The sequence below is a fragment of the Myotis brandtii genome, unplaced genomic scaffold (genome assembly GCF_000412655.1).
Source record: "Myotis brandtii unplaced genomic scaffold, ASM41265v1 scaffold38, whole genome shotgun sequence".
Classification (NCBI taxonomy): domain Eukaryota; kingdom Metazoa; phylum Chordata; class Mammalia; order Chiroptera; family Vespertilionidae; genus Myotis; species Myotis brandtii.
The window spans coordinates 2324421-2351738 of record NW_005364596.1 but is presented as its reverse complement, the minus strand read 5'-3'; the positions used below and the strand labels follow the sequence as shown (position 1 = coordinate 2351738).

Here is a 27318-nt window from a genome sequence, read left to right as displayed (position 1 = left end):
AGGGAGAGGGAGAGAGAGATAGAAACATCAATGATGAGAATCACTGATTGGCTGCCTCCTGCATGCCCTGCACTGGGGATTGAGCCTGTAACCCAGACATGTGCCCTGATCAGGAATCGAACCGTGACCTTCTGGTTCATAGGCCGACTCTCAATTACTGAGCAACACCAGCCAGGCAATTCTCTTTTACTTAAAAAAAAAAAAAGGCCCTGGAAAATACTACATTGCAGTAGAGTATACAACCAAAAAAGTAAATCTATTGGTGACAAATCTGTAGTTCTGTATTGTTTTAGAAAAGTCTCCTAAAACTCAGAACATTCTATTTGAAACATATGTGAAAATGTATAGGTTTTAACACTGTTTCCCAGCAGTTCTCACCACACCCTTCCCTCTGGCCAAATTAAAAGGATCATATGACTAATTTGAAGAAAGATATTTATATACACATGCACATATAGACACACATCCATTATTTTCTAACAATGAGAATGACTTATAAGATATTATGGAATATTTTTTTAATGTAGATTGAATACCTAGAGACTTTGAGCATATAGTTGTTCCCTACATTATATGTGTATGTATGTATGTATGTGTAGAGGTTATAAATGTATATATTAATGAACAAATGTTTCAGAAATTAATATTTCATAGTCTTGTATTTTCATAAATTTGACATTTCCAAATTTATGTTTACTTAAAAAGTGGCCTAAGAAAAGATTATAAAATATTTAATGTTATCCATTACGGAACATCTCTTAACAGTTTTAGGAAGATATTTCTTCCTATAAAAAATTTCTATCTTTATACCATTAAGGCTTATCTTCAAATTAAGAGAGAGTAATTCAGTTAATTCCTCCATTCTTGCCTACTCCTTGGTTCAGGAGCTTCTCTGAGTTGAGTTCTTGGGCATACACCACCCAAGGTGAGATCTAGGTCATAATTAAGAATTGGTTTGTTATTCCATTTGAAGAATACTTGTCCAGGTAGACTAAAAGTCACACAGATACATTATACTTCTGCTTTCCTTTCCCTTTCACTCTTTTCCCTACACCTTAGGAGGTCTCTGTCTACTGTCAAAGTAAGAACACTGCCTTTACCCTATGTTCCTGTGATGGTCCACTGTCCTTCTGATAGAGTTCAACTGTGAGAGTCCCTTCCAATGGGGGATCAAGTATTTTTATTTACATGGAGAAGTTGGGAAGGAAAGGATTATGTGGTGAAACACAATATCTACACACTTCATAAACATATGTACACACTCTAACTAATCTATCAATCACAAATAAAATACTAGACAGTGGAAACTAGTCAATGGGGCTTTTCATTCTCTATTTTTCTGGGAATGTCCCACACGCAAGAGCTTAAGTGCCAGTGAGCCCACAGCACAGTTTGGCAATGGTGAGAAAAGGGCCATGAGAGATCTCTTGGATTGATTTTGTAGTCACTTCTGTTTGCCATTTTCTAATCTAAGTAAGCAAGCAAGCATGGAAATACTCTACTTTTAAATTAATGTTGGGGTAAGTATTGCTAAATCCAGACATTAGACAAAGGAAGTCATAAATATTGTGGGAAAGTGAGATTGCGTCAAAGGGTAGAATCTGGCCTAAATATTAATGAAAAAGATGATGCTCATTTCAGGGCACATGTTCATTCAGGCTGGTTGAAAACTTCCCTCAATATAATTTAAAACAGGTGCTTGATGAAATACAAAAAAAATTCCATGTTTCCATATGCAAATCTACAAACTCCCAGAAATGCATTTGAAGTATATTTTTAAATATTCATGACAAGGCAATGTTTTATCAAGCAACTGAAAATCAATTTTGATCTTCATTAGCTGGGTGGAGGGGGTTTGGTGGGGGTGTGGAGGGATTGAGCAAAAGAGAAAAAAACTCACGAACATGAAAAATAGTGTGGTAATTGCAGAGGGATGGAGGGGGGCTGAGAGAGGTGGAGAAGGGTATAGGGAGGATAATGGTGATGGGAGGAGACTTGACTTGGGGTGGTGAACACACCATACAGTGTACAGATAAGCTGTTATGAAATTGTGCACCTGAAACCTGTATAACTTCATTAACCAGTGTCTTCTCAATAAATTCAATAAAAAGGGAAAAATTAAAATTAAAAATTAAAAAGTGATTAATGGTTGCAGAGATTTCTTTTAGAGATATCACAGAATTGGAAAGCAGCTTAAATTTAGCCTGTAATTTTTTACTAGGGGAACCAAAATTAGATCATCAGAGAAGATGAGTTGTTGTTTTTTTTAAACCAAAGCCGACCATGGATCTCTATTAGGATGGCATCACTAATTTCAAATTTCTCAAGTAAATAATCAGGAGGAAATCTTAGGAACTGAAGAGCAAAATTTTCAGAGTTCTGCTGGGCTCTTTGGAAAAGTCTCAACTTTGCCTGAAACTGGGCCTGATGAATCATTACTCTTAGATTCTTAGTTTCTAGAGAAAAATCTATTTAAAAAAATATATATTTTATTGATTTCTTACAGAGAGGAAGGGAGAGGGATAGAGAGTTAGAAACATCGATGAGAGAGAAACATCGATCAGCTGCCTCTTGCACACTCCCCACTGGGTATGTGTCTGCAACCAAGGTACATGCCCTTGACCGGAATCGAACCTGGGACCCTTGAGTCCGCAGGCTGACGCTCTATCCATTGAGCCAAACCGGTTAGGGTGGAAAATCTATTTTTAAAGTAGAGAAACATTTGAAGAATGTGAAAGACTCAAAAATTACTTTAAACCCACCAGTTTAAAACAAAGCAATGATCCTCTCAGCGACTTCAAGAATGTGGGAACATCATTTTATCATGTTTTAGGGTTCCCAGCTACTACAAGGGAATTGATTCTCTCTTTCCCTTTACACTAATGAGATAAATTCTATGTTTTTATTCATGTCCTTTCCCCCCCTACATCAGCTACTGCTAGGCAAAGACAGAATCATGCTCTTCAGAGATTTAACCTAATGGGGAATTCACATGTACTTGTTAGCTATAATACGTCTGTTATCTCAAATCTGACTGCACTGGGCACTGATGGCCAGATGCCGTGACAATGAACTGCTAACAGTTGTTTCCTGCCTCAGACTCAGACGAGAATATGGATCTAAACACATTCACCGCATGTTCTCTCATGCATCCCTGAAGTGAAGCGAAAATGATAAAAATAAAATTATGCTATATCTATAGATTGGTCAAAGTGGTTTGGCTAGCGTCTGTAATTAAATTCCAGTTCATGAACAAACCTCTTTGTATAATGTAACAGTCAATGCACAGATAGATATTATTCACAGAAAAATTGTCAGTAGGGTAGTATTGGAAACGAGAGGAAAAGGAATATAATTTTAAAAGAACTGTCCATCCTTCCCTATTGAAACCACTTAGTAAATATTCATTTCTTCTCATGAAAGATAGAAACATGCAGAGTGTCTTTAAACATGCAAGGTACATTGTTGCATTCCAACCCAGCTGGTCTTTGTCAGTCTCAAACAGCTCAGCACGTGCAGACTTGAGTCCATTAGGCGTCCTTTTACACGCACGCACTGTGTTTTCACTTTTGTGACAGCATTACCCCTTTAAAACGCAAAACAATCAACAAGCAAAGCACAAAAACCACCTCATTTCGCAACAGTCGTTCTCCTACTACACAGCGGATAGTAGATATAAAATGTGAGACAGTACAAAGATCACACTAAAATAAAGATATTACCTTTTGCCCTGGACGACCAGATTCTCCAGGTTCTCCCTGACCAAAGAAAGCCAAAGATGAAAAGGACAGTCTTACAAGAATTTTCCAAAACCCTTATGCCTCTGGACACTCTCACAGAGATGGCCCAGCCTCCTTGATCACATATATTTCATTTATTTTATTCTGTTACTCTACATCTCACTACACACAGGAAATGCTTTTTTTTTTTTTTTTTTGCTGTGAATATACCTAAAGCTCACATCCAAATCCACATTTCCATAAAAACCAATCAGAAAGGGAAGAGAAGGCCAGACCTCTTACTAAGCCTTTATCAGATTTCCAGCAGATACTTCCTGTTGTATTTGGAGGCTGATCATTGCAGGAGAATAGGAACAGTTATAACCATCAGTGGTGGTAAAAGAGAAGAGAAAGCAGAGGCTTATAAAAATAAAAACTGTAACTCCTGGGGAACACACTCTTGCAAGGTTAGGGTTACCTTAATTCCTGCAGCAGATGATCCAGGGTCACCCTAAAATAAAATCCATGAGAGATTATTCCACAAATTATGGGAACAGGAAACACACAAGTACACAGAGAGCCATTATCGACAGGGGCACTCAAGGGAACCCCATGACTAATGGGCTTAACTAGGCTCCCTAAGACTTTGTATCAATCTGTCAGCTGTTAAGATGTCAACAATTTCCAAGATAAACAATGTACTTTCTAAAAACATGGGTTTACTTTGAATGCAAAATACATAAGGACCATTATATTTTTGGAAATTACAAATATATAAATAAGGGCCTTCCCCTTGATCTACTGCTAAAATTGTGTTCTAAAGCAGTACATTATAATTTTGGGGATCTGGAATTTTGGTTTTCTCTGTTTCTGGAATTTATTAATGTCAATGGCTATCATTTAGTGGGAGTTCCCTGACCCTTCCAGTCTTCAGAAAGTCAGGGTTCAACAGATGAAGTCAAGGGTTAATGACGCTGTGCTGGAAAAAGCCACGCAGCAGGTCAGCTTGTCTCCCCTTGAAGCATTGTCCCAGTTAGGACCGGCACGTTTTTTCCAGCTTTACACTTATTTCATTGTAACCCAGTCACCGGAAAGTTACAGGATGATGAATGGCTTGTGGGTGACAGGGACACATGGAAGATCTGAGAGAAAATGTTGAGATAGAATCTGGTTTTCTAAAAGGCACTGTATTCCATCCGGATTTCACAGAGGGTGTCTGCATTTCGAGAGCAAATATGTTATAAATGAGCAGATAGGGATGAGTGGAAATGACCGTGGAGGATAGCTGAGAATGCTGCCTTTTCTGAAATGAGGCCAGCAAAGGGCCGGCATTTTCAAGCTCCTTGTAGTCCTCCGTCCCATGAACACAAAGGGAGAAAACTTAGTTTCTTGAGACTGTTACGAAAATGGAAATAGCCACAAGGGAGAAAGGCACACATTGGGATTTCCTCAGCTGTTCTAGCTGTGCAAGTGCTCAAGGAGCTCTGGGGTCTATTTCCTCATTCTAGGGTTAGGAAGCTGCTCATCAATCTCATTCAGAGACAGAGAGAGATAAGGCTCAGGTCTCTGCATGTTCACATGGAGCACTTGTCCCCTCTCTTATTCTTACCTCCTCTCACCTCCTCCTGTGGCTGGCACCTTCTCTTTCTTTGGATCTTGGCTGAAGTGGCTTTGCCACAAATAACCCTTCACCAACTAATCAACCAACCAACCAGCCAACCAAATGATATGTTTGATACACATATGGTGAATGAACAAATCTCAAAACAGAATATTTTAAGCAGATCAGAAGTCAAGAACCAAAATGAAAAAAAAATTTTAGGAAGGGAAAAAAACTTAGGAAGGAGACTGAAAATAATAAATTAGCTTATTGAAGAAACTGATATATATACTAGAGGCCCGGTGCATGAAAATTCATGCACTGGAGGGGGGGGTCCCTCAACTCGGCCTGCCCCCTCTCACAGTGCGGAGCCCTCAGGGGTGGGAGGCGATCCGGCGATCAGGGGAAGGCAATGCCCCATCACACCTCTGCTGCTGCCACTGCTGGCAGTGCAAACCTCGACCGGCCCTGGTTACCTGAGCCTCAGGCGGCCCTGGGCGGCTGGGCAGCCACCATCTGAGGCTCCCTGTGCCTTGGGCCGGCCCTGGGTGGCTGGGGTGCTGAGGACTGGGGGACTCTGGAGGCAGGTGTGTGGCAAGACCAAGGGGACTGGGCGCCGCCATCTTGTGGCTATGGGTGCTGCCATCTTTGAAGGCGTGTCAGTCAATTAGCATATTCCCTCTTTATTGGCTGTGAGTGCCGCCATCTCTGAGGGTGTGACAGTCAATTAGCATATTCCCTCCTTATTGGCTGTGGGCACCACCATCTTTGCAGCCCGCTGCTCAGTCATTTAGTTGTCCCTCACTAACCCCCCTGCCGGCCTGGTCGCCCCACACAGCCTGTTCGATCATCTGTTCAGTTGTGACGGTCACTTAGGCTTTTATATAGAGAGATATATGTGAGTTTCTTTGACATCTGTAATTTGTATTAGCCAAGGAAAAAATTAAACCATGATGAAACATAAAAAAAGACCCCAAATATTATAGAATGACAATGATTTTTCTTCCCAATCATTAACAATCAATTGAGCTCTAATGGGAAGTGAAATAAATGTGGCTAATAACACTTATATGTATTTCTACTAAATCAAGTCTGAAAGCTATCAACACAAATGAATCAATTTTGCAAGATTTTGCACAAGACCTTTGTATTCATAAAAGCAACTTTGACTTGGCTAAGACCCCTCTTTCATCTCATTTAGACCTCACAAAACTCCCATGATTTAGGGCAGATATTACTATATTCATTTAATAGGTGAGGAAATTGAAGCAACTAGAGACTACGTGAATTTTGGGCTTCCTAAATTCTATTGTCATAAGAGAAGTATTGGTTTATTTTATTTTGACAATATGATATAAAGGTTATAGTAAACTGTAAATAAAGTTGCTTGTATTAACTGTAGGTTAAATACATTTTTCAGTGTTTTAACAGAAAGTGGCTAGATAATCTGCTAATGAGAAAAAAGACTAGATTTAGTTCTCAGAAAGTGGATGGAAAAACAAAAAAGACAGTTCTCCAAAAGACTGATTTATTTGTGGGAATTGGAGCAGTTTCATTTGTTGGACAACTATGAGTGATATTTTAATCCTCTTAAAAAATTAGAACTGTAAAATTTCAAGGAATTTTTATATCTTTTAAGTGGCAAAGTAACTGCTGGAAGACATTCATAAGTTAAACATTTTAAAGGATAATGCCGCAAGTAGTGGGAAGAAAAGTCAGTGTTTATAATCCTCATTCCTCTAACAGTGAAAATGAATACAGGATTCAATTAGGGAAAAAAAACCTGTGCATTAAGTATACTCTTAGCTTTATAAATTGGTTTGGAAACAGAAGTTTTCATGGGGTAAGTCATAAATGGGGAAAATACTTTTAGAAGATACTTGAGGTAAATGAATTTGACTTCAGTATTTTTCATTCAAGCACATAGAGTTATTTTCAGTTGTGATTATTTTCAAACACAAAATTCAGTATATAATTATATGTATGTGTTAATAAAGTCTATGTGGGTATATAAAGTGAATGTGGCCATATTTCTGTCATTCATTTAATAAATATCTATTGAGCACCAGTTATGTGCCAGCCATGTTCTAGATGCAGGGATGCTAGGAGCTGGGTGACAACAGTGAACAATGTAGTTGCAATCCCCGCATTCACTTACACATGTATACAAAAATATCACTGATTGAAAGCACCAAAGATACTTTCTTTTCATTTAAATAAAAAAAAATCTGGGATAGGAAGAGATTCTCAGGTTTGGAAATGTCTGTGTCACTGTAAATACACAGAAGACATGATACACAAATGCACAGCACAGGAAAAAGTTCTCCCATTCAGTGAAAATAAGAAACAGCTGAAAGCAACAACAACAAAAATAGTTTTTTAAAGATTATTCATTCAATAACTATTTGTTCTCTTCCAGGAACTTGGACTGGTGCTAGAAATAGAACAATTTGGTATCATATAGTTTTTTCATGGTTTGTGTTTTCTTTTTCAGTGAGCGGAATGTCCAATTAAACAAAGAATTAAATAAATTGTGGTACAGGTTCTGAAAGGGATCATAAGGAGGGCTGTGGGAGAACAGTAGGCAACCTAACCGATTCAGAGGAGACTGGAAGGCTGCCCCAGGGAAACGACATAAATTCAGGTTTCAGTGGCCTGAAGAATAGGATTAGGAGCTGGAGGTGGAGGTGGACAGAGCAAGAGTGTCCTAAGCCAGGGGTGGGCAAACTTTTTGACTCGAGGGCCACAATGGGTTCTTAAACTGGACCGGAGGGCCGGAACAAAAGCATGGGTGGAGTGTTTGTGTGAACTAATATAAATTCAAAGTAAACATCATTACATAAAAGGGTACGGTCTTTTTTTTTTTTTTTAGTTTTATTCATTTCAAACGGGCCGCATCCGGCCCGAGGGCCGTAGTTTGCCCACGGCTGGTCCTAAGCTATAGGAGTCAGATGTGCCCGGTCAGAGAAGACTCTGCATTGATCGGGGGTGGGAGCACCCACTGGGATAGCCCTTTACCCGTGGTTTTAAGTAAAGATGACAATGTGCTTGGTGGTTCCAAATAAGAGTGTGGCTTCTGCAGCGGCTCAAGGGTTGTAAATCACAGACGTTAGGTAGCCATACACCAAGAAGGCAGTGTGTTTACGGGAATGGAGATGGGGGAGCAAAGAGCATGAAGGCGGAGCTTCTGCACCCACAGATAAAATTGCAAACAAAAGAGTGGCACCGCCAAGCCATCCAGTGCGCCACACAAACGTCTACTTTCAGGTGGAGGGAAACAGATAAGAAACCCATTTCCACTTTTGTTGGTGGGATCAATACTCCGAAGAGCAGAACACAGCCCTCCCAGAGTAACCCCACACATGACTGAAACCAGTTTCTGGCAGGTCATTCTTAAACCTGGAGTGCACCACACTCGCTGGCCACGGGGACGCCCTGCCCAGTGGTTTTATAGCTGCACAGCATTTCCAGATGACCAGTCTGGAATGGCTTAGATTGCTTTCCCATCCAAAGGCACCGAGTTGGATCAAAAGGGGAAAAAAATCCTATTAAAGTGAATCAGTCCATGACGTAATTTTTACTACATCAATGGCAGAAACGAAGCATTTTTTGATTTTACATCTCAAACTTGGTATATGATGAATTAGTTTCACATACTAAACCCAAAGGCCATGAGAAGAGTGTTTCCAACATGCTGGAAACAAATTATGTGACAGAAGCAGGAAATGTTTAAAAAACACATCAAAAATTATATTCCAATTACAGCATTCTCGGGGATGAATGCTGCAGGTCAGATTACATATTATACGCTACAGATTCCTATTTACAATTCCCTGTTTAGACCCATTGCAAGTTTATAGAAATGATTTCCGTTTTAACTGAAGCATTTCTTGCACTTAATTTCAGTTGACTAATAAAACTTCTTGATAAAAAAGAAAAACAACCAATCTAGTTGATTTCAATTTCCATGTGGTAAGAAAGCTAACATTTATTGAGAGTTTACTATGTGTGAGTCAGTATGGTAAATGATTTGCATTAATATAAAAAGTACGAACAGTATTCCTTTGAGATGAACATGGTCTTGTAAAAGAAAAAAGTTCCTTTACTATTGGAAAATTACATTTAAAAAATGTGTGATTAAAGAAACAATTACTGGCCTATATTCCAAAAATGAAGCTTTAAAAGTATATCTTCTGAAGCATAAAAGTCTGTACCTAAGTTCACATAGGCGTAGTTCAGACTTGGCATAATTTTTTTTTTAACTTGAAGAAACTGCTCTCTGTTTAGAAGATTTCCTGTCTTTAAACTGAGGTGGCAACTATGGCCCAAGGGCCAGATCAGCTACCCACCTGTTCCTGTATAGCCCATGAGCTAAGAATGGATTTTATATTTTATATAGCTTTAAAAAATCAACAATAACACTTCACAATACATGAAAATTTCACCAATTAAGATTTCAGCATCCAAAGTTAAAAAGTATAGGGCACGGCCATACTCATTTGTGTATCTATTGTCTACGGGTGCTGGCACACTACAGCGACAGAGTTGAGTAGTTGTGACAGAGGTCATCTGGCCCACAAAACCTAAATATTAATTTCCTGGCCCTTTATAAGAAAAGTTTGCTAATTTCTGCTTCTAAGCAAAACAAGCAAAGTTAAATATAACACAGGTTTACGTATCTAGGGTTTGAAACTTTGACTTCGAGAATCATCGAGGTATATCATCGTTCTCATTAGTATTAAATATATTCATGTCATATTTGATTTCAGCATGATACTTAAATTTGGCAGGTAAATAGAATGGGCCTACATCAGTGATTCACAACTAGGGGTAATTTTGTCTTTAGGGAACATTTGGCAACGTCTTGAGATGGTCTTGGTTGTCACAACTCAAGGATGCTACTGGCATGTGGTGGGCAGAGCCAGGAATGATGCTAAACATCCAACAGTCCCCACAACAATGATCTGGTCTTGTCAGTTGTGCTGAGGCTGGGAAACCCCAACCTCCAAGAAGTTGAGAGTCTACCCTAATGGCTAGACTGCTCCATGAATACAAACATTCCTGCTACTTGGTGACATTAATTCATTCCTATCACCGTGCCATAGTTATATTAATATTTATAAGAATGAGAAAGGTAAAATTCTCTTTATTTTATGGGTATGTTTTTATGAGTAACCATTACCCATCTGTATTGCAATAATTTCCAAAGTGGAATGTTCTTATTCTGAACTATAAGCCTAAATAAATAATACAGTTCTTTTTTTCAGTACTCAACTAATTTAGGTTGATTTAAATTAAAATATGACTGATATTTATTCTCAGTTTCTTAAAAAAGATATTTTCCTTCATTCTTAACAGATAGCACAAGAGGAATAAAATATCCGCCTTATGCCAGAGATGTCTGTCAGTCTGAACTGAGGCAAAAGCTGCCATGATTATTGGAGGGAAAAGAGAGGGAGTAGGAAGATGAGCCACAAGACCACTATACTATGAACTGTTTAAAAGACCAAAAATAATGACAAAATATCCGGATTGAGTCATTTCAAGTTGAGGCAAATCTTTGACTGCATTCGAGAGTCTAATCAAGTGACATTTACTCTCAAACTTTTAAATCTCACCCCAATCCTCTGATGTGTTTTCTCCTAACATTGTGACAAACAGAATCACTTTAGAAATTCTATTTGTATATCTGCAGATAAAGGGCGTGTGCCCTTTACACATGAATAAGTGTTTTTATTCCTTGAAAGCCTGGAAACCTAGCTATACATTTTCTGAAATTTGTGACATACCATTTTATGTTTAAAATATTTAAATTTGGGGAGAGACCAAGATGGCGGCATAGGTAGACACCGGAGACTGCTGCCGCAAACAACCACTTCAAAAATACAACTAAAGGACGGAACGGACATCACCCAGAACCACAGGAAGGCTGGCTGAGGAGAGACTCCTTTAAAAAATCAACAATAACACTTCACAATACATGAAAATTTCACCAATTAAGATTTCAGCATCCAAAGTTAAAAAGTATAGGGCACGGCCATACTCATTTGTGTATCTATTGTCTACGGGTGCTGGCACACTACAGCGACAGAGTTGAGTAGTTGTGACAGAGGTCATCTGGCCCACAAAACCTAAATATTAATTTCCTGGCCCTTTATAAGAAAAGTTTGCTAATTTCTGCTTCTAAGCAAAACAAGCAAAGTTAAATATAACACAGGTTTACGTATCTAGGGTTTGAAACTTTGACTTCGAGAATCATCGAGGTATATCATCGTTCTCATTAGTATTAAATATATTCATGTCATATTTGATTTCAGCATGATACTTAAATTTGGCAGGTAAATAGAATGGGCCTACATCAGTGATTCACAACTAGGGGTAATTTTGTCTTTAGGGAACATTTGGCAACGTCTTGAGATGGTCTTGGTTGTCACAACTCAAGGATGCTACTGGCATGTGGTGGGCAGAGCCAGGAATGATGCTAAACATCCAACAGTCCCCACAACAATGATCTGGTCTTGTCAGTTGTGCTGAGGCTGGGAAACCCCAACCTCCAAGAAGTTGAGAGTCTACCCTAATGGCTAGACTGCTCCATGAATACAAACATTCCTGCTACTTGGTGACATTAATTCATTCCTATCACCGTGCCATAGTTATATTAATATTTATAAGAATGAGAAAGGTAAAATTCTCTTTATTTTATGGGTATGTTTTTATGAGTAACCATTACCCATCTGTATTGCAATAATTTCCAAAGTGGAATGTTCTTATTCTGAACTATAAGCCTAAATAAATAATACAGTTCTTTTTTTCAGTACTCAACTAATTTAGGTTGATTTAAATTAAAATATGACTGATATTTATTCTCAGTTTCTTAAAAAAGATATTTTCCTTCATTCTTAACAGATAGCACAAGAGGAATAAAATATCCGCCTTATGCCAGAGATGTCTGTCAGTCTGAACTGAGGCAAAAGCTGCCATGATTATTGGAGGGAAAAGAGAGGGAGTAGGAAGATGAGCCACAAGACCACTATACTATGAACTGTTTAAAAGACCAAAAATAATGACAAAATATCCGGATTGAGTCATTTTAAGTTGAGGCAAATCTTTGACTGCATTCGAGAGTCTAATCAAGTGACATTTACTCTCAAACTTTTAAATCTCACCCCAATCCTCTGATGTGTTTTCTCCTAACATTGTGACAAACAGAATCACTTTAGAAATTCTATTTGTATATCTGCAGATAAAGGGCGTGTGCCCTTTACACATGAATAAGTGTTTTTATTCCTTGAAAGCCTGGAAACCTAGCTATACATTTTCTGAAATTTGTGACATACCATTTTATGTTTAAAATATTTAAATTTATAGCTAGGAGCTTGAGGAATAATCACCTTTTATATATTAAATATTTAAATGTTTTCTAAATTTGTAGAATTTTCTATTTTCTTATGAAACAAAGATACTACCATTCACGTATCTTTTTCAAAATTTCCCATTTTCATATATACAGAATACTCTTTCTTGCTCATACACATACTCTTTTGTATTTGCCAACACTGTACCTTTTCGCCCGCATCACCTTTGGGACCACTCTCGCCAGCATCTCCCTAAGAGGGGGAAAAAAGCGATACATGTAAAATACATTGGTGACATTATACAAAGAGGATTTTCCATTATTTTAAGTTTTCTTTCAAAAGCACCATATATTAAAATCTGTGGCAAATGTTCTACTTGAGCAGCTGACTGATATCACTGATCTAAATAGTTTTTTTACATTGAACATGGCTGAGCAGTTTTAAATTACTCCATGATATTAATGAAAAGCAGCAATTTCTCTGACTTCTAGTAGCTTATCCTGGCACTTAAAGCTTCCTTTACTCGACCTCTTTCTCCTGCTCAAAACTCCACTGTAACACAGACTTTCTCCTGACTGTTCCCTCAATATGCCACATGCCTCACCAACTCTGTGCCTATCCCGCCACCTGGACCCCTGACTCGCCCTTTCCCTTTGATCTGTCTGAATCCCACTCTTGTCTTGAAGCCCATCTCAAATCTCCAGGGCCTCAAAGTGCATGAGCCAGCCCTCAAGACCTGTGCCCTGAATATCGGGCTTATCTCTACTTACATGTTTTGCATTTGTGAAGTAAATGTTTTTGATTTTGTTACAAAACTGCTTTTTTAAATCAAAACTTGGGGAGTTTATGTTTCCTTGGTTATTTTTGAGATTTCCTATGCCTGTTCCCTCACTAACATCTCCTTTCTATCCACAAAGCAATGCATTAGAAAAAAAAAAGTCAGCTGTTTATTACCCATGCTTTGCTTCCTTAAATTCTGAATTCGTAGCAGTTATGGTGGGAAATATCATGGATTTGGAGCCAGAGAGACTAAGCCCAACTCCAAAACTGACTGGGCAAATGAAATTTTCTATGCATCGTATTTTTCATGTGTGACATAAGGGCAAGAATACTTTATGGGGTGGTAAGAAATAAACAATGTACCGTGTGTAAAGCAACTAGGACAGTCTCTGACACAAGCTGTTAGCAACAACAATGCATTATTGTTCTTGCACTCCATAAGCCCTCTGTCTGTCTTCAGAAGAGGTCACTTTTTTTTCACTTAAAAATTTCCTTAAAATAAGAGAGAAACTATTGATGACTGTTTCCCTGAGAGAAGGAGGGGTGGCGAGGGAGGAAGACTTTTTTTTTCTCTCTAGCGTCTTTTCTTGTTTCATAAGCATGACACTAACCTGCTCAGGCCTTTGTCTGGTGACGGATACCCCACTGCAGCCTGGGAGCCTGAGCTACTTTATCTGAGGAGCCGGGATGGTGCTGGCTCTGCCCCTCTTTCCTCCTGAGTGTCCACACAAAAGAGTCATCAGGTGACTAATTAACTTCAAGTTAATGACCACGAACTGGCTGGATGCCATGTAAATGTGCTGATAATCTGTTATGAGGGACCTCAATAGGCAGCATACTTAAAAAATTGCTTGGAAATCCCTTTATTAAAAAACGAAAGCAAAGAAAACTGGGCTCTAAGGAGAACAGTGTGGTGGCAATTTAATGTCTTGGGCAGTTTTTTAGTCCAGGACTTTGTATTCTGCCCAAACTCAGCATCAGTAAGGTGGGTGAGCACATCCTTGCACGAAGTCTTTATTCAAAGCAGCCCCTGGTACATGGACTATTTCAGGGATTCAGAGTCCCCGTGTAGTTCTGTCTTCTCCTACGAAAAAAAAAAGTCAGCTGTTTATTACCCATGCTTTGCTTCCTTAAATTCTGAATTCGTAGCATGTTATGGTGGAAATATCATGGATTTGGAGCCAGAGAGACTAAGCCCAACTCCAAAACTGACTGGGCAAATGAAATTTTCTATGCATCGTATTTTTCATGTGTGACATAAGGGCAAGAATACTTTATGGGGTGGTAAGAAATAAACAATGTACTGTGTGTAAAGCAACTAGGACAGTCTCTGACACAAGCTGTTAGCAACAACAATGCATTATTGTTCTTGCACTCCATAAGCCCTCTGTCTGTCTTCAGAAGAGGTCACTTTTTTTTCACTTAAAAATTTCCTTAAAATAAGAGAGAAACTATTGATGACTGTTTCCCTGAGAGAAGGAGGGGTGGCGAGGGAGGAAGACTTTTTTTTTCTCTCGCGTCTTTTCTTGTTTTTCATAAGCATGACACTAACCTGCTCAGGCCTTTGTCTGGTGACGGATACCCCACTGCAGCCTGGGAGCCTGAGCTACTTTATCTGAGGAGCCGGGATGGTGCTGGCTCTGCCCCTCTTTCCTCCTGAGTGTCCACACAAAAGAGTCATCAGGTGACTAATTAACTTCAAGTTAATGACCACGAACTGGCTGGATGCCATGTAAATGTGCTGATAATCTGTTATGAGGGACCTCAATAGGCAGCATACTTAAAAAAAAAATTGCAAATCCCTTTATTAAAAAACGAAAGCAAAGAAACTAACTTTCTTATTAGGAAAACAGGCTCAGAGCAGACAGACCTGGGACAGAGGGTCTGAGTGTCCCCTCTGGTTTGCTCTCCTTCCATTTAAATAAGTGGCTTTTGTTCTTTTGGTTTTTCAACACCTAAATTAGAGTTACATTCAAACGTTTGCTGGATCTTTAGAGGTATTTCTTTGGGGAGGAGAGGTGATGATGCTGATTTGTCAGAAAGATCAGATCACTTATGAAGAGCATTATGGAGTATCTGGAAGTTTCCTATGCAGATAGCTCACTTCTCAAACACTAGAAAGAAGCATGAGAACCAGGAAAATTAGCTTTACAATATGCTCTGAGAGTCTAAAAATGATCAGGACATGCCCAAAGGTAGTAAGGAAGGACAGCAGAGAGAAATTTAACATATGGCACTCTTCTTCTTTTGTTTCTCTTTTTGGTTTTTATGGGAATTCTTTGTGGGGCAACTCTCAGTATATTCGCTCCGGTCAACATCTGTATCCCTTTAACTCAGTGACCTAAGAAGCAGTAGAGAGATGTGGATGCTCAGAAAAGCACTGGAGTGGCATTAGTGAGCAGGGAGAAAAGAAATTTTGCAGGCCCAGGGATTTCTGAAAGTCATTTAAAATCCAGACATAGAATGTTTAAATTTGCTCCTTTTCCCTCCATTTCTTTAAGTCAATTTTCTCCTTCCACTAATTAATTATGAAAAAAACAGTGGTCATTATATCTATATCTATACATCTATATCTAAATCTATTCATCTGTCCATACTTTATACAGTTCTGCTTGGTAACTCTTTGGGGGAGGGTGGAAGATAAATGTGGGTAGAATAAACCTCACCTTTTCTCCTCGCTCTCCAGGTTCTCCCTGGAGGAGAATAAAAGAACAAAGATTGAGTGACATATTAAATTGTAAAACACCCAATTAAGCAATACCAAACAAAATCAGATATTGAACATAGTTGATAAATCATATGTGACCCTTTTGGGGGGCAATATATAGTAGCTACATGAAAACAAATGGTAATATGAGTTTCCGGGAGAATTGGGTATGGATATCAATATAAAATAAAAATCTTAATTCTTTGCTTTTAGAGGACTAAAGAAAGATATTTAAGATTATCATCCTTAAACTGGGCTCTAAGGAGAACAGTGTGGTGGCAATTTAATACTTGGGCAGTTTTTTAGTCTAGGACTTTGTATTCTGCCCAAACTCAGAATCAGTAAGGTGGGTGAGCACATCCTTGCATGAAGTCTTTATTCAAAGCAGCCCCTGGTACATGGGCTATTTCAGGGTTTCAGAGTCCCCGTGTAGTTCTGTCTTCTCCTATAAATTTTGCAGGCCCAGGGATTTCTGAAAGTCATTTAAAATCCAGACATAGAATGTTTAAATTTGCTCCTTTTCCCTCCATTTCTTTAAGCCCTTTAAAAATTTCTTTCTATACATACGAATTACACAATTTTCTCCTTCCACTAATTAATTATGAAAAAAACAGTGGTCATTATATCTATATCTATCTATACATCTATATCTAAATGTATTTATCTGTCCATACTTTATACAGTTCTGCTTGGTACCTCTTTGGGGGAGGGGGGAAGATAAATGTGGGTAGAATAAACCTCACCTTTTCTCCTCGCTCTCCAGGTTCTCCCTGGAGGAGAATAAAAGAACAAAGATTGAGTGACATATTAAATTGTAAAACACCCAATTAAGCAATACCAAACAAAATCAGATATTGAACATAGTTGATAAATCATATGTGACCCTTTTGGGGGGCAATATATAGTAGCTACATGAAAACAAATGGTAATATGAGTTTCCGGGAGAATTGGGTATGGATATCAATATAAAATAAAAATCTTAATTCTTTGCTTTTAGAGGACTAAAGAAAGATATTTAAGATTATCATCCTTAAACTGGGCTCTAAGGAGAACAGTGTGGTGGCAATTTAATGTCTTGGGCAGTTTTTTAGTCCAGGACTTTGTATTCTGCCCAAACTCAGCATCAGTAAGGTGGGTGAGCACATCCTTGCACGAAGTCTTTATTCAAAGCAGCCCCTGGTACATGGACTATTTCAGGGATTCAGAGTCCCCGTGTAGTTCTGTCTTCTCCTATCATGACCATAAACACAGTCCTGAACTTGGACCCCTTCACAATGCCGTGAACTCTCTTTACCCTACCGGTAACCAGCATGTTCCAAGTCAGGTGTACTTTGGGAGGCACTGGTACCGTCAGGAAAAACACCAGGCTGGCAGAATCAAAGTGAGTTTAGGAGAATGTCTTTACTCAGAATGATGACCCTGTCACTATGCGGACTAAAGTGAAAAACCGTGCTCTGCAGAGTATCTCATTTTCCCTTTACCTGGGAAGGGACACGGGATGGCGTGGGAGAGTTCTAAAGTAAATGATACACTTTATGAGAATATTTCCTTCACAAAATGTGTAAGTGCTGCCATGAGATCAACTGCTTTGAAAATGGTTTAAGGTGATTATTGCGTTTTTAAAAATTATAACCCACTCTAGAAGTCAGTTTGGAGTCAAGATTATTTTCACTCACTGGAAGTCAGCCTGACCCTTTGGCTTTCTGAATTTCTGACTACCTTTCAGCGCTCACCATCCATCGAGGGTTGCTAGGCAACAGAAGAATAGCACTGAGAACAGGCCTTGAGCATTAACTCCTGCCATTTGGCTCTTTAGCACGGAACAAGAGAGGGAACAGACCAGGAGAATGGCCGTAGAGCCAGAAGAAATATCTTCTTTCCTCTTTTACAGGACAAAGGACAGGTCTACAGGTTTTCGGTCCATCCTAAGTGCCTGTCAATAGCAATGTGATCTGTAAAATCAGCTGACAGGCATCTGTGAGTATGGATAAACACCAGCACAGCTGACAGGATTAGACGTTAGTTTTGTACTTCAAGGGATGTTCACTCATCAAAGGATTTGGGATTTGTCTGCCTGTTTGGTTTAAACTAAACTGTCACCAATCTTTTTATATTTAACAGATTCATTTGTTCTTCAAGAAACAAAGAAAACTTGCAATCCAAAAAAAATAATCTTCATTACATTTTTTCCCTCTTTAGTAATTGACTACATCCATTTTTAAATTTTAAACATGCCACGTCTTTATTCTGCTCTTCATTCGATTAACTGGTTCTGTTGTGTAAGTGCTAGAGGCCGCCAAATCTTGAGCAAAAGCCACAGCGGCACTGAGAACAGCATCTTTAGTAAGTTGTGTAACTAGTATACACATTTTAGGCAGTATGGACATGGCCTGTGTTTGAATATGCTCATATTAAGTGTCAAATGACAACAGTCATATTTGAAACATGGACTTTCTCATGTTAAGTGTCCTAGAATATAGGTTTTAGATGATTTTATCTTGCATTTGTAATGCTAACAAGAATCACAAGCATAATTTATTCATTAGTCACAAAGTTCTGTACTATAGCATATTACACTATTGACAAAAAACAACAATAACAAATAGGTAAAACCAGTGGGATATTAAAAAAATTGTTTTACAATTTCATGATAACTCATGTCTCAAATAATTTTACTTAAGTTTGATTTGTACTGACCTTTGGCCCTGGTATTCCGTTCTGTCCCACTGCTCCAGGCAACCCGGGCTCACCCTTAAAATAAAAAATAGGCATTACTAAATAAAATAGACAAAATCAGCACATTATATAAATCATTGGAAGATATGGTCATCTAAGCATAGATAGAAAGTAAGTGTCTACCAGTTTAAATTCAAGTTAGTTTATTTGGTCCCCAAAAAAGTGCTAAGCACCAAAGATAAAACTGGGCTAATTTTTTTTTGTTCAGTCTTTTCTCCATTAAGAAAGCAAAAGCAATTTATCAATGTGAAATGAGCATCTACCATGGTACTGGGTACATTGTAGGCAACAAATAAGTATTTGTTGCATGAGTAAAAGACATCTGAAAACATAAGACTTTTAAGTGATTGGTCAGTTCAGGAAAATATAGACTAAATCATTATACAATTAGACTTAATCAAATGAGCATTTCCAAATCTAAAGCGTGAAGAACAGACACATCTACTTAATTCATTTAGACACATTTGATACAAAAGTAAAAAGTGAAAATGGCTTTGTTTTCTCTTTCCAACTTCGCTGTAAAAATAATTCGAATAAAACATTCAGACGTATGGCTCTCGTCACATTGAATGATAGGAATTTGGGGGAAAGATGATGGCTATTATGCTAGAAAGCATTCCATTTCAGAAAGATGATGATGCATCCCAGTCTTTTTAGATGCTGAGCCAGCAAATGTTTACCAAGGAGGAGAAGTGCCTTGAAAAGCCCGAAGCAAAGGAGAGAGACTCTGGCTCCCAGGGCTTCCATGTGGCTCCAACTTAGAGCAACTAGAATTTCATTTTCATTTGAAAACCTTTCCAAAGCCCTTGATTATGTGCTCCAATGACTGGACCACTTTCTTCTTCCACTGAGGGTTGTAAAGTTGCTTCTTAGTTAATTAAAAAAAAAAAAACAAATGTCATTCTTAGATTAGTTTTAGTTTCACAGCAAATTTAGTTGATTTTTAAGCATGTTTTGTAAGTCACCTGGGGGGGCAGGGATTGTGCCATTTTAATATTGGTGCTCTCAGCAAAAATACATATGAACATATACATATATGAAAATACGTACATTAATGATCATAATAGTAGTAACATTTAAGTGCCAGGAACGTTACATTCACTAACTCTATTATCACAAATTTCTACGAGGTAAGTACTATCTTTATCCCTACCTATCAGATGAACAAAGTGAAGCACAGAAAGGTTAAATAATTTTTTCAGATTTACACAACTACAGCCAAGGTTTGAACTCTCATGATCTGGCATAAGAGACTGTGCTCTTAACAATATGATGCACTGCTGAATGAGTGAATGCATCCACAGGTCTGGAGAAGAGTAGGTGATGAGTATTCTATCCCCATTATCAGTCGGTTTATACTTCTCATTTATAAATGCCCTTTCAGAATGTATAGAAACCTGAATTAAATATTACGTATAAAGGTGATTTATGTACATCTATCAGATAAACTAAGCAATGTGAAGCTTATAGTATCTTTCTAGAAAAGAAAAACATGTTTTACTATTATACTGGATTATTATAATTGTGAAAGTCTTAACTTCATGGAAGAAATTCTGCTTCCTATATCAAGTTACACTATAATCATAACTCTTGCACTTTCCTTACTAAAATGGCAAACTGCTATCTTGGAATAACGCTGGCCATTATAGGAAAATTTTGATAGACCATTTGTAAATTAAAAGGGTAAGAACTTGGAAATAGAATCCACTCCGAAAGAGGACTATCATTTTACTGTGCAACCAGAAAAAGAGCTATCCAGTCTGCTTTCTTCAAAGACTACAACAGGATGCGCTAATGTCCAAACACATGGTTGAATGCAAACAATAAATGCTACCAGGGAACAATACAAACTTTATTTAGACTTTCAAAGAATAAGCATGGTAGTAGTAATAATAATAATAATAATAATAAATAAATGGTCAAGCCCAGCATAAGTTGTGTAAATAGTATGCAAAATTTAGGCAGTACAAACATGGCCTGTGTTTTAATATACTCATGATAAATGTCAAATGACAACAGTCATATTTGAAACTTGGACATTCTCATGTTATTTAAGTGTCCCAGAATATAGGTTTTAGACAATCACATCCTGCATTTGTACTGCTAACAAGAATCACAAACATAATTTATTCACCAGTCACAAAGTTCTGTACTGTAGCTTATTACTAGTATACTATTGACAAAAAAAGCAATTATTTCCAGTGGGATATTTAAAAAATTGTAATAGTTTAAAATTTCATAAAAACACATGTCTCAAATGATTCCACTTGGTTTTACTTGTACTAACCTTTGGTCCTGGTATTCTGGACAAAATATATGCTGAGATTTTGAAGCAAGGAAGAGAAACATTGCTTAGGTATCTACATAACATCTACCTTAATATATGGACATTGAGGGACTAAAACTTGATCCCTTTTTTTATAGATTTTATACATTTTAAAAATAATATTTTAACATAAAAGGAAACAAATAAAAACTGCACCCATGATCCCATAACCCTATAATAATCATTTTCATTTTGTCCTGTTTCCTTCTAGTCTTTTTTTTTTTATGTATGCTTACATATTTTTAAGCAATTGTCAGCTGATTACATAGTCTGACCTGTTTTTTATTATTATTTTACTAGAGGCCCTGTGCATGAAATCTGTGCATGGGTAGGGTCCCTAGGTCTGGCCAGTGATCAGGGCCAATTGGGGCCTTCCAGCTGCTGGCCAGAGCTTCCCTTCCCCAGCTGCCAGCTGCTGGCTGGGGCCATCCTTCATTCCACGCCATGCCCTGGTGGTCAGCACACATCATAGCAAGCAATCAAACTCATTATCTCCCAATTGAACTCCTGAGGAGACAATTTGCATATTAGGCTTTTATATGTATAGAATATAGATATCACACATTTGTTTTCACACACTATTCATGATTGTCTTGTGAATAGTTGAATTATCATTTACCAAAGTTAGGTTTGAACCTGTTTAATCTGTCCCAAATTGTTGAATACTTAGGTAATTTCCTTTTTTTTTGCTATCCTATATAATAGAGAGGTAATATGCAAATTGACCATCACACCCTCACACAAGATGGCTGGCAGGGGAGGGCAGTTGTGGGCAATCAGGCCAGCAGGGGAGGGTAGTTGGGGGCAACCAGGCCAGCAGGGGAGTGGAGTTAGGGGTGACCAGGCCAGCAAGGGAGGGCAGTTAGGGGTGACCAGGCTGGCAGGGGAGGGCAGTTGGGGCGACCAGGCCGGCAAGGGAGGGCAGTTGGGGGTGATCGGGCCAGCAGAGGAGCAGTTAGGCATCGATCAGGCTGGCAGGGGGTGGTTAGGGAGTGATCAGGCTGATAGGCAGAAGCGGTTAGGAGCAATCAGGCAGGCAGGCAGGCGAGCAGTTGGGAGCCAGCAGTCCTGGATTGTGAGAGGGATGTCAGACTGCCCATAGGGATCAGGCCTAAACCGGCAGTCGGACATCCCCTGAGGGGTCCCAGATTGGAGAGGGTGCAGGCTGGGCTGAGGGACCCTTCCCCCAGTGCATGAATTTCGTGCACCAGGCTTCTAGTTAAACATAAACTAAAAAAAACACCTCTGCAAATATTTCTTAATTGCTTTCCAAAAAGGTTCTGAGTTTTATCTGCATATATAGGCACCCACTCTGTTACTTTTCCACAATTTCATCAGCACTGGCTATCACAATTTTAATAATTTTTGGCTATTTTAATAAGCACAGAAGAGTTACTGTTGCTCAGTTTTGCATTTATCACTTGTAAGGTTAAATATTTTCCATGTGTTTATAATTTAAATACATATCTCATAAAATTTTAAAGCTAAAAATTGAATAAGCTTTTCCTAAGTGAATCAAAAGAAAATGAAATGAAGGAAAAAAATGACTCAAAGAACTTCACCTTTTAAATAAATTATATCAAGAAAAATATATGCAAACTTAGATTAGGAGGTTTTGGAGCATTCTGTTGTTATCCAAACTTAGTTTCTTGGGTTGTGAGAAAGAAATGTTAAAGATAAAATGCTGTACAACTTTGCATACCAAGGTTAGGTTACGGGGTACTGGAAGGCATTAATTCAGTGATGATGAACCTTTTGAGCTCGGCGTGTCAGCATTTTGAAAAATCCTATCTTAACTCTGGTGCTGTGTCACATATAGAAATTTTTTGATATTTGCAATCATAGTAAAACAAAGACTTATATTTTTGATATTTATTTTATATATTTAAATGCCATTTAACAAAGAAAAATCAACCAAAAAAATGAGTTCGTGTGTCACCTCTGACACGCGTGTCATAGGTTCGCCATCACTACATTAATTCATTCAACTAACACTGAATTTAGTGAAAATTTATTTTATGCACTACTCTGGGCTTTTTCATGGTATATAAAGATGAAATAGATGTGGCAAATGTCTGTGTCTAAAGAGCTTATTTTTGAGTGAGAAAATATATATACAAAAATAGCTTGGGGCATCTAATTGAAGTAATAGATTGTTTTTTAAAATGTATTTTATTGATTTTTTTAGAAAGGGAGGAAGGAAGAAGAATAGAGAGATAAAAAATATCAATACATCGGTTGCTTCCTGCATGACCCCCACTGGGGATCAAGCCTGCAACCCTGGCATGTGCCCTGATTGGGAATTGAACTGGTGGCCCCATGGTTCCTGGGTTGATGCTCAACCACTGAGCTATACTGGTCAGGTGATAGACTATTTTTTTAAGCAAAGTTTTCTTAGACTTCATGAAGTAAAGAGGCACAATAAATATAAATCAAAGGTACGTCTTAATGAAGAATGAACCATATGTCATATATGGTGTTCATGTTTTCTGATATGAGTACAAAATATAATTATCATGAAGCTTCTTCAAATAAAGTTATAATAATATTCTATTGTTACATAATGTAGTAAAAATGTACACATTCAGAGAAATATATCAGAAAAGACAGACCAAAGAAAAGAGAGACAGTATCATTTGTTGGTACTATCCATTTTTTTTCTGAATGCATTTCACATTCACACATTCTGAAGGACAATCCAAAGACAGAATAAAGAGAAACAGCAGCTAACATCTTAACTACAGGTAGATTGATGGGGTTTTCTCTAATATACTTTAAATTCTAAGGCTATTCCCAAAGGATAATTCGCATATTCAAGCTAAAAATAAGTTGGGCTGACTTTTAAGAAGGATGGCTTTCTTTTCTTTCTTTCTTTCTTTTTTTTTTACACCACTCTTTAGAACTCTAATGTAAAACATAATTCAGGGCTTTTACAATTATTTCAGGTACAACTTGAAAAAATACTTAAAGACAGAAAGGAATGCAGTTTTCTCATGTAATTGAGTGCTAAAGGGAGATAGGTTATTTAGCAGCAATATCGCTCGCCATTACTCAATCATAATTGTTTTTCACTCTGGCAATGAGAATGAGTCATAGCTTAACATTTTTAGCATAATATAATTTTACATTCACTTGTCAAGAACAGATTTGCTTCTGTTATGTACTAGTACTGAATTTTCTTAAAGAACTCATCCAAACAGAAGAGAAAAATAACTATAAGGAACATGGACCAGAATGTGGCGTCAGTCTTAAGATTGTTGGAATTGGTGGTGTTGGTGCATATGTGCGATAAAATAAAGACTAAAAGTGGGCAGCGAGGCCACGGATACCTCTCTAAACACTGGCTGTATGGGACCTTTCTTCCTGGCGGTGACAGAATGCTGAAGGATCTCAGTAGCTTGCGTAGTGAGCAGGACTGGCCTTGAGTCATTCCTCCTCTATGGGCAGTCACGGTGGAGAGTAGCTGTCCCCTTTTTAGGCTTCAGGGCCTCAAAGGTTTTGGCAGCAATTGGATAAACAACACTTGGTAGAGGAGGATTCTTTGAAGGTGAGGCACCCAACCCAGACTTCAGATATAACTATTTGGGAAAGAGGTAGGAAAATGGGGTTCCTGCTCTCCATTCATATGTGTTCTCTCTCTCTGATTTAGTTTTTCATTCTAGTCTCCTAATGGCAAAAGAGTATGAACATGAACTTGAGTGAAGATAGAAGGTACAAAATAACCAATATATTCTACCTTAACATTTATAGAAATGTAGCATGACACAACAATCTATGTATATAAAAGCCTAATATGCAAAGTGTCCCCTCGGGAATTCAACTGGAAGACCGGGAGTTCAATTGCTCGAAATGACGTGCGCTGACCACCAGGGGGTGGCGCAGAATGAAGGAAGGGCCTGGCCGGCAGCTGGAAAGCCCAGATTTGCCCTGATCGCCGGCCAGCCCTAGGGACCCTACCCAAGCACGAATTTCATGCACAGGGCCTCTCGTACAAAATAAGAATCTTAGCTCCAACCTTCAAGTGTTATCAGTGCTCTAGAAGAACCCTTATTCTTTTTGTACCTGTGCACACTTGTGTGAACTCCCAGGGATACCCACCCCCAGCTTAAGAAGTTTGACGTAAGGGAGATCCAGTTGACACTGATAACATATAGTTTTGCTCCGCTATCTTTTTAGTAAGTTTGTGAGGGGTGGTCTGCTGAACTATTCATCCTTGGAAACAGTTCTTTTATGTATATTATCTACACCCATTTTACATCTAAAACACAGCCCACTTGTATATTGGCGATATATAAAAGTCCCCTTGTTACAGGGGTGGCCCCAGAATCTCCACCACTGCCAGCACTCCCTCTGCCCATTGTCTCACTTTATTTTCTCTATTGCACCAATTACCACCTACGCTATAATTAAAAAAAGAAAAGTTTTATCTCCCTTACTATGAATGCCAGATTTGGGAAATAAAAATACAAAATACCCAGCTAAATTTGAATTTTAGATAAACAACAAATACTTTTTTAGTTCAATATATCCCAAGCAATAAAAGGAATATAGTCATATCAAAAACTATGGGTTGTTTACCTGAAGTTCAAGTTTAATTGTGTATTTTATTTGGCAACTGCCATCCCCATTCCCTCACCACTACTAGAATAGAAATTTTGTCTATTTTGTTCACTAGAAACTGTTCCTGACACATAATAATTGTTCAGAACATACATATTGGAGGAAAGAGTAAATACAGGAGATGCAAACACATTAAACCTACATAAAGATGTGAAGTGCTTATAACCCTTTCAATACTGGGAAAGTGGAAAAGCCCTATAACCATGGTGACAACAGTCGGTTGTCTCAGCTACAGCAGGACCCAGGACAAAGATGGGAGAGACCTTAACCCAGCAGTGACACCTCCAATCATGTAGGTCCCTCTGGAAGATTAGGATTGAAGAGCAGAGAAAGCGCATGGGGTAAGAGGGAAGGGTGGGAGTGAGTGTGGAGAGGAGTCCCGGTAAGGACTGGATGCCAAGAACGAGCTTCTCAAGAAAGCCTCTGAGCCCCTCCAGGACTCTGCAGGGGAAGCGTGCCTGCCCAGGACTAAAGGATCCAACAATTCTGCCCGTGGGTACAGAGACCGGGCCGCCATAAATATGTTCATATAACTCAGTTATCTCCCCTCTTCCATCTGCTCCGTCCCTCACCCCATGTGCCTCAGGGGAAGGGTGAGCAGTAGCCGGGGCAGTATTGGTTTTATAAATTAACAGGTCATCTACGTTTCCAAAACACGCTTTCAGAACTCACCCAAGTATCACCGTTTACCTCATGAACTCACGCTAACATCTGCTTTTCCCTAAGCAGAAACATACACAAAATAGCGAGTATGTTAGGTGAACCAAGCCTCATTCTTAACAGATGAAGAAACATTCAGAGAAGGGAAGGAACTTCTCCAGAGGCAACTCGTTGTGAGAGGAAGATGTGAGGTTAGAAGCTGGGTCTTTGATTTCTCATCTTGTGTTGCTTTTATTTGAGCAACTTGTGTCCAAAAACCCATTCATTTTTTATGCTTCTTTTCTCTTTCATTTTAGTATAAACTAGGAGAGTGGCTTCAGGAAGCCTCCAGTCTAGTCCTATGTTCTCCACTTCTGGTCCTGGGACACAGAGCAAACGGCTTGAGCTTCTGTGGAGCTTGGTTTTTCTTCTATGCAGTGTGCGGGGTAAATTAAATGCGTCCTCTCTCCCGGCTCTAAAGAATTAAGACTTAGTTTCACTATCATTATTATTTGTTGTTGTTGGCCTAAAGATGTCACTGGTGGCTTCTTATTCCTCAGACATCTGATTAAACTTGGCTCAAGTCCCGGTTTCACAGGCTGTGGAAGTCCAAGACCAGCTCTCCGGTCCCGCATCTGCATGTGTCACCTCTGTTTTGTCCCAGACCAATTCTGACATGTCAGTCAGTCAGTTGCCTGGAGAACCCCTCTCTTCCCAGACCTTTTGCAAGCTCAGGACTGAATACCTGGTGTTCTCGGGAAGCTGTCACATCACAGAGCATGCAGACATTCCTCATCTTCCTGCCTTCTCCTTTCTCCCCCTCCCATTTCAACTCA

At 38.6% G+C, this 27318-nt stretch overlaps 1 protein-coding gene across 1 annotated transcript in view; it reads right to left on the bottom strand.

Moving 5' to 3' along the window:
• COL25A1 (collagen, type XXV, alpha 1) overlaps nt 1-27318 on the bottom strand; it is a 497755-nt gene that overhangs the window by 75245 nt on the left and 395192 nt on the right. The window contains exons 13-17 of the mRNA XM_014544731.1: nt 18859-18912; nt 16905-16931; nt 12882-12926; nt 4198-4230; nt 3723-3758 (exon numbers count right to left, since the gene is read on the bottom strand). Of these exons, the coding sequence (XP_014400217.1) occupies nt 3723-3758; nt 4198-4230; nt 12882-12926; nt 16905-16931; nt 18859-18912 (195 nt within the window). The remainder of the gene's footprint in view (nt 1-3722; nt 3759-4197; nt 4231-12881; nt 12927-16904; nt 16932-18858; nt 18913-27318) is intronic.